Below are 8,785 nucleotides of genomic sequence, written 5' to 3'. Positions count from 1 at the left end.
AGCTCATAGCGTGACACTCGGTGCCGCGCTCTGAGATTGTAGATCTGCTATTTTCCAATAGCTATAAGGTATAACATAATGCAAACGCCAACCAGTTGCGGTGTACTTGTATAACCCTTTGGACCCAGACGCACGTATACTATAGTGAAGGAATGTAATGAATGTGTTTTTGTGAGGTCACAGTGACTTGACCTTGACCTTTGAACACCTATACTTCCAATCAGTTTATCCTCGAGTCCAAATAAGGTATTCCTGAGACACTGCGTTCACCGGAATGGGACAGAAATGACCTCACACAGGGACCTTGACTCATTTCCTTCTTCTGTTTTTTTTTTACCCATGGCCAACTTTTTCTAATCACTACACATCCTTGAGTCACAGAAACTGAGAACACTGAGCCAGCACTCAATCTGAACGATTAGCTCGACATAGATTGTATTATTATTTTTTGCCTCACCCGAACAGAGAAACGGACAGAGTTGGTCTTGTACGTATTTATGTATGAATAAACGCGTGCGGATAACTCGAAAATGATGCGACCGGGCACGGCGTAATAAAACATAAAAACCTCCTTTCTAGAGAGTATGCAAATGAAACACTTTTCAACCGGGACATGCCCCCTCCTCATCTGGACTGCATGAGTGGCTATATCTTGTGCCACCCCTTAACCCTTATACCTAAACTTATTTGCCATTTTTTACTATTTAAAAAAAACCTTTAAACTAATTCAAATAGCTGATCTACAAGCTCACGACGTGTAGATGTAGATCGGCTAATTTTCAAAATTGTAAAAAATAAAGGCAAATAAGTTTAGGGATAATATAAGGGATAAGGGTGGCGCAAGATGGAAAGCATTGAGCAGCACGGGACATTTATCGTCATGATTTGTCATGATCCGAGTTGGCTTTGTCCGAGGCTTAAAGATCTGTAAATAAACACTTTCTGAAACGTCTCTGGGAAAGAAAATGAATGGGACATTCTCTTCCGTGCCGCTCGTCGGGGGATTTACAAGCGGGGGTTGTATTTTTGCGATCACACAGTGATTGGCTCTCTCTCGTTATCAACTGTCGAAGTGAAGATCAGGGGTTCTCAACGTTTTTGGCTGAGGGACCCCCGGGAAATGCTTTGGCCATGTCTCTTGGGGACCCCCGCAAAATAATTTGGGGGGCGTCTAATTTCGCTATTAGACTGGTCGTGATACTGCAGGTGTCTGGCACTCAGCAAAGGCTAGCGCCACTCTCTCTCTCTATCTTTCTCTCTCTCTCTCTCTCTCTCTCTCATCAAACAAAGCGGCTGTTAGTTGTGGAGGTCTGTTTTCTCGATCAGGTTAATGGTTAACGCGTGACATCAGCTTTGTAGGGCCACGTAAACCACACAGTGACATCCTTCCTGGGTGTTAATTTAACTCCTATACGAGTGCACAACTGGAGCCAAATGCATCCGTATACTATTATGGGTCCATTTGGTTCTTCTGAGTTACAGGTTCACTGAGGATTTCACTGTGTGTACGTCTTCTCTTTGCTAAAGTATATACTTGTCTGACCTTGACAGCTCCAGTGAAACGTCTTGGCGGGTTTTATTGTCGTTTGTGCTCTCAGAATGTAATAGACCAATAGGGGTCCCATCCATGAAACGGTTCAGACCGTCCGTGACCCCCCCAAAACAATCCCATTTGAAGTGGGTGTGTGAAATGTATGGTAAGCTTGTGGTACACATGATAGAAAGCAGAAAGAGATTATAGGGAAAGCAATACCTGCCAAACTAATTTAATTAAAATGTAAATCTCTTTAATTAAGTCCCTCCATAGGTCTTAAAGATATTATTTTGACACACGTCCTCCAACGTAAAAGAAATAACAAAAAGGTCTGGTAGAGACAGACTGATGCTTACAAATTGGTACTTGCACCGTCCTGCATACATTAAGTTGTTTTCCTTTAAAGTGTAATGGTTAATTTCATTTCCCTACTTTTGAAGAGAAGACCACACATTCTGGGCGGGAACCCCTTTTGGTGTTTTAAGCATTATGTTATACTTTAGCAGATCTACAAGCTCAAGAAATAGCAGATCTACAAGCTCGTAGCGCGGCACCGAGTGCCGCGTTACGAGCTTGTAGATCTGCTATTTTTAAAAAATCGTGAAAATGTGGCGCAAACCTTGGAATATTCTTTCAGAGCGACCGATTTTAACTCAAATCTTTGCTGGGGTGCCCCTGGAACAACATATTTTGAGATGGGGGGTCGGCGGCCAATTACATATAATTGTTGGAGTCCTTGACATGAAATGAGTGATTATAGGCCTAGAAACATATAGGTATTTCAGAAAACTGTCAGGATTTAGAAGACTTTTTTTTTTATTTCGACGTCAGGCCTAAATGGGTTAAGCATATAGCAACCTCCTTAGCTCCTCTATCTCTGTCTGTCTCCCACACACACACACACACACACACACACACACACACACACACAGACAGACACATTACACACAAGTATTTGGTTGACCTGTCCCTGACAGCTCAAGTATTTTCCTTTCATTGTCTTTTGGGGGGGACGGGGGGGGGACGAGGACGACAAAAACTCTTTCTTCCTCCTGCTATTCTCGTGCGGTCACTCAACATGGTTGCTTTGTGCGTGTTGGTGGGAAGCTGGAAGTCACCTGCTTCTGTCACAGTCACCGTACGTAACAAACCAAACAGCAGACAGTGTGTTATCTCCTCTCCACCGCTGATAACATTATTACCCACTGGCGGTGTGTACGGACCTTTCTGATAACATTATTACCCGCTGGCGGTGTGTACTACGGAGACCTTTCTGACCGTGGAGAAAGAGTTCTGTAAACACCGGCATGTGTAAACTCAGTGGTGGGGAAAGACAAGTACTCAAAAAAAAACCTCAAATGAGTATCAATACCCGGCCTATATTGTAGAAATAATTAAGTACAAGTCCGACATTAAGGCACTAAATGATAATGTCTCGCTAGTTTTTTTTTTCCCTTAATGTTTTTTTTGTGGCTTTCACCTTTATTTTATATTTTTTATGGAGGGACAGACAGTAGGCTGGCTGGCAGGAAAACAGGGGAGGGAGATGGGGGGGAGACATGCAGTAAAGGCCGTCGGGATCGGGAGTCGAACCCGCGGCATACTGCCAGACTGGATTACCAGCCACGGTGCCTGGACCGCTGAGCCACGGCCCAGGCCGCTAGATTTGTTTTTTTTATGTATTTTCCACTGTTTGTTGTCCTGCATTTTTTGCCACGAAGATAATTGTGTAAGTGTTGTTGCTGTTGTTGTTGTTGTCGCTGTTTGTTTTTACTGTTTTTTGAGACCGAAGACAAATTTCCACACGTGGACAAAAATTTAAACTAACTAACTAACTAACTAACTAACTAACTAACTTGATTAAAAGTACAAAGGTATTGGTATCAAAATGTACTTAAAGTACCAAAAGTAGAAAGTATTCATTATGCAGAATGTCCTATATTTCTTAACTTATATGTATAAAATGTATACACATTTTGAAAAAATGTACAGTATATGGTATATATGAGTGAAGTGGTTAATGTATGTTTTGCAAAAATAATCCTAATCTATAAAGTAACTAGTTAAACTAAAGTTTTCAAATAATTGTAGTAAGGAGTCAGGAGTATTATATTTAAATATTTTGATATTTTCCTCTGAGACATAGTGGAGTAGAAGTGAAAGTACTGAAAAATTGAAATACTCTCGTAAAGTTAAAATAAAAAATAAAAATGAAAGAAAGAAAAGAAAGAAAACTCAAAATTGCAAAAGTACAGTGTTTAAGTAAATGTACTTAAGTAAATGTTCCTCTATGGAACGGCAGTATAGTGTGACCTCCACATGCACCCTCTAAGGAAAATGTTTTCATTAGCCAATCGCCACGCTTCATTTAACACAAACATTAACGCACACAATGGAGCTGAGCCGGTTCAGTTTGAGCACAAATATTTAACGTCATTTATGCAATTATAGTACGCCAACGTTTTCACTTTGTAGAGCGGAATACTATATTGTTAAAATGTTGCCTCATCACGTGTGACTGATGCTGAAAAACATCAGTCATGGCAACCTTTTATACCATGTGACTGTGTAGGAGGAGAGCCATCTGTAAGAGGGTGTGTGCGACCGTGCGTGGGTGCGTGCGTGCAACCGTGCGTGTGTGCGACCGTGCGTGCGTGCGACCGTGCGTGCGTGCGTGCGTGCGTGCGTGCGTGCGAAGAGAGGAGGGGTTGGGCTTTATCTTGCAAAAAGAAGTATAGCGTACCTTCACTATTACTGTATTACTATTATGTTTTCTACTTGTTTTATTTTATTTTTTTATCCCACGATTTTGTAACCCATTTTTCACCCCTGTGTCAATCATCTAATTCTAATGTGATCCTGGGCTCTTATACACACCCTCCACCAACCTAGTCCCCCATATATGGGGGACATGGGGAGAGCAACGGACTTGAACTCATGCTTCATGTTTTAAACTTGTTTTGATAATAACTACATTTAACTTTACGCAGGTCACGTAAAGCCTGAGCAGGTCACCTGGAGCCGTGCCGTTCCCCGTGTCTAAAGCCTGAGCAGGTCACCTGGAGCCGTGCCGTTCCCCGTGTCTAAAGCCTGAGCAGGTCACCTGGAGACGTACCGTTCCCCGTGTCTAAAGCCTGAGCAGGTCACCTGGAGCCGTACCGTTCCCCGTGTCTAAAGCCTGAGCAGGTCACCTGGAGCCGTGTCGTTCCCCATGTCTAAAGCCTGAGCAGGTCACCTGGAGCCGTACCGTTCCCCGTGTCTAAAGCCTGAGCAGGTCACCTGGAGCCGTACCGTTCCCCGTGTCTAAAGCCTGAGCAGGTCACCTGGAGCCGTACCGTTCCCCGTGTCTAAAGCCTGAGCAGGTCACCTGGAGACGTACCGTTCCCCGTGTCTAAAGCCTGAGCAGGTCACCTGGAGACGTACCGTTCCCCGTGTCTAAAGCCTGAGCAGGTCACCTGGAGACGTACCGTTCCCCGTGTCTAAAGCCTGAGCAGGTCACCTGGAGACGTACCGTTCCCCGCGTCGATGTCCAGATCCACATGATCCCACTTTTTATTTCTTTATGTCTTTATCCCATTCTGACCTGAGATCAGATTCTAAAAAAATGTCCTCTACACATCCTGACAGTTTTCAGAAAAAGCTATGTCAGTCGTTCTTTGATTTTTCAAAAAATAGCAGACCTACAAGCTCGTAGCGCGCCACTCGGTGGCGCGCTTATGAGCTTGTAGATCTGCTATTTTTCAATAGCTAAAGCATAACATGATGCTAACGCCACAAGGGGTTCCCGCCCAACATGGGTTATTATTATGAGCGGGGGGCGTGGTTAGGTTGTCTGTGCAGGGCTAATGTTTGTCGTTGTCCATCTGGTGCTTTATCTCACTATAACCGCTGGGTCGGGTTGCGTCGTATTCAACGTGCACGCTGCCAGTATGTCAGTATACTTCATGGCCTTATTTACTCCAGCGCCTTCCTCACCCCTTATCCCTAAACGTCTTCCTCACCCCTTATCCCTAAACGTCTTCCTCACCCCTTATCCCTAAACGTCTTCCTCACCCCTTATCCCTAAACGTCTTCCTCACCCCTTATCCCTAAACGTCTTCCTCACCCCTTATCCCTAAACGTCTTTGTCTTTTTTAGTTTTACTATTTCGAAAATCATCCTTGAGTATAGTTCAAATAATACCCAATCTATACAAGCTCACAACGTGTCGATGTATAGATTGGCTATAGTTGAACAGTTTTTAAAATGATGTTCAAAACAGTGAAAGAAAAGGCAAAGCCGTTTTAGGGATAAGGGGGTATAAGGCACTGACTGACGAAAACAGCTCCCTTTAGCGTAGCGTCGCCTAACAGGCCGACCACACTATAGTATAGTTTCGCCGACTTTATGTATAGAGCAACCCCCAAAGAGTGTTGGTTTCATCATACGCGTCATCATCCTACTGTACTTATAGTAACCACAAATGCAACTTCGCAGAATTGGGAATTTTGCGGAAAGAAAGAAAGAAAGAAAGAAAGAAAGAAAGAAAGGACATAGGGACGGGGGGGAAAAAAACAGCACTTACGATGTCGTCCATGCCGTCTTTAGCCGCCGTGGCGGTCAGCACCATCACCAGAGGAACGACGGTGGTGAACCAGGACAGGGAGGAGATCCAAGGGATCACCTGCATGGACACAACCATTTAAATAAACTTGAACCTTGAACCTTGAACAACCATTTAGCAGACGCTCTTCTTAACCCATTCTGACCTGAGATCAGATTCATACGAGGTTTCCACTGTGGACACACACTGGTCTGATTAACCCATTCTGACCTGAGATCAGATTCTAAAAATGTCAGTCGTTCTTCGATTTTTCTAAAATAGCAGACCTACAAGCTCGTAGCGCGCCACTCGGTGGCGCGCTATGAGCTTGTAGATCTGCTATTTTTCAATAGCTAAAGCATAACATGATGCTGACACCAAAAGGGGTTTCCGCCCAACATGGGTTAATCCAGAGCGATTTACATTAATCAAGAACAAAAAAGCATGGGAATACATCACATATAAAAGCATTTATCATGAAACATGCGTAAGCTAAGAACGTATAACAGTGGAATATCTATATGATGAAACTATACATATATACTATACTATGCTATACACATATGTGCTATGACGTGCTATGACTATACATACAATGCAATTCTAGTGCTGTCTACACATAACATGCTATAAGTCTGTATCAAATGCTCTATCTAAGTCTACAGAAATGCTATCTAGGGTAAGTGCTATGGGCCATGATGGAGTCTGAAAAGGGGGGTTTTCACAACACGCAGGTCTGCATCAACATCACACTGACGGCACACAGCACGCACGTCTGGATATTATATTTGCCCGCGGTCTGAAAATGCTTTGTGGGACCATGCAGGGACCAGTGGTTAAGAAATAGCAGATCTCTCAGCATGCCACGAAATATGAATAGCTTGTATATCTGCTATATTTTTGAACGCTAAAATAGAAAAAATGACTAATGGGTTTAAAGGAGAATTCCATACTAAAAGGCTTTCTTACCTTTCTTTGTAGTTGTTACGTCCCCGCCAAAGAGGTCCAGGTGTTATTTTGTGCAAAAGCTCCTTATTGGCTGTTTCCCCTACCATAAGCCCTAAATGAATTGCATTGAATTGAATGGGAATTGAATGGGGCTATGGGGTGTTGTGCTAATTTGCTTATTTCCATCGCTCAAAATGATAATTTCTTTGTATATATCCTCTCTTCATAATGTAAATAATATCCCAAGCGGCACACTTTACTACTTCTTTTGATGGAAATAAGCGAACTAGCATAACACCCCATAGCCCCATTCAATTCCCATTCAATGCAATGCAATTCATTGAGGGCTTATGGTAGGGGAAATAGCCAATAAGGAGTTTTTGCACAAAAAACACCTGGACCTCTTTGGTGGGGACGTAACAACTACAAAGAAAGGTAAGAAAGATAAGAAAGCATTCTAGCATGGAATTCTCCTTTAAGCCCTAGTTAGTATATGCTTTGCTGTGCATTGAATAGCACAGATCTACAAGCTCACAGTGCGTCAGCGTCACGATGTGCAGAGCTGCGAGCTTGTAGATCTGCTATTTCTTTTTTTTTTAAATATATTTTTTATCCCACGATTTTGTAACCCATTTTTCACCCCTGTGTCAATCATCTACTGTGATCCTGGGCTCTACACACCCTCCGCCAACCTGGGGAGAGCAACGGACTTAACTCATGCTTCCTTCATGCCTGAGTGTCCAAGTTGCTCCTTTACACCTGACAGGGGGGAGTTTCCCTGGTTGGACGTAGCGCGTGGAAGGAACACGTTATTCCAACCAGTTCCTTTCCCCTCCATCAGGCGCCCCGGCTGGCCAGGGGGAGGCAGTTTAGAGACCAGGATTACTGCATGTTTTTGTGAGGGTACCTACCCTAGGGGACACGGGGAGAACATGCAAACTCCACACAGAAAGGCCCCTTCGCCAACCCCGCCTTCGGGTATGGGCACTGATGACGCGGAGGAGGAAACACGCCGCCAGCACCCACAGTGCCCCGAGCGGGAATCGAACCCAGGACCTTCTAGCTGTGAGGCGACAGCACTACCAACTGTGCCACCGTGCCCCCAGATCTGCTATTTCTTAACACAAAATCGTCTCTTCTGGGCGTGCCTGCACTGCCTGGCACAAGACATTTTCAGACGGGGGTCCGCGGCCAAACACATATACAGTATCAATATGGTGGTCCTTGACATGGTGAAGTATTGAGAACCACTGATTTTGGCTTAACCATCTCATCAAAAATGACATGTTTTCATCAGAAAATGTTATTTAGTTGGAAGCATGAATTAGGCCAACTTCCAGGACGCCATCGCACTTACTTAACCCATTCTGACCTGGCACCCATTTTGGTGTTAGCATCATGTTATGCTTTAGCTATTGAAAAATAGCAGATCTACAAGCTCATAGCGCGCCACCGAGTGGCGCGCTATGAGCTTGTAGGTCTGCTATTTTTGAAAAATTCGAAGAACGACTGACATTTTTAGAATCTGATCTCAGGTCAGAATGGGTTCATCAGACCAGTGTGTGTCCCGTGGAAACCTCGTATGAATCTGATCTCAGGTCAGAATGGGTTCATCAGACCAGTGTGTGTCCAGTGGAAACCTCGTATGAATCTGATCTCAGGTCAGAATGGGTTAATCTGAACACATTTTATTTCACTGAGCGATATCCTGTTTGTTGGCT

At 43.9% G+C, this 8,785-nt stretch overlaps 1 protein-coding gene across 1 annotated transcript in view; it reads right to left on the bottom strand.

Annotated features, from left to right (window-relative positions):
* LOC308317421 (phospholipid-transporting ATPase ID-like) overlaps positions 1–8,785 on the bottom strand; it is a 63,081-nt gene that overhangs the window by 31,178 nt on the left and 23,118 nt on the right. Inside the window, exon 5 of the mRNA XM_080766404.1 lies at positions 6,099–6,197. Within this exon, the coding sequence (XP_080622530.1) occupies positions 6,099–6,197 (99 nt within the window). The remainder of the gene's footprint in view (positions 1–6,098; positions 6,198–8,785) is intronic.

This window comes from Protomyctophum bolini, assembly GCF_963924005.1.
Source record: "Protomyctophum bolini genome assembly, chromosome: 6".
Classification (NCBI taxonomy): Eukaryota; Metazoa; Chordata; class Actinopteri; order Myctophiformes; family Myctophidae; genus Protomyctophum; species Protomyctophum bolini.
This window is presented reverse-complemented; position numbering and strand designations above follow the sequence as displayed.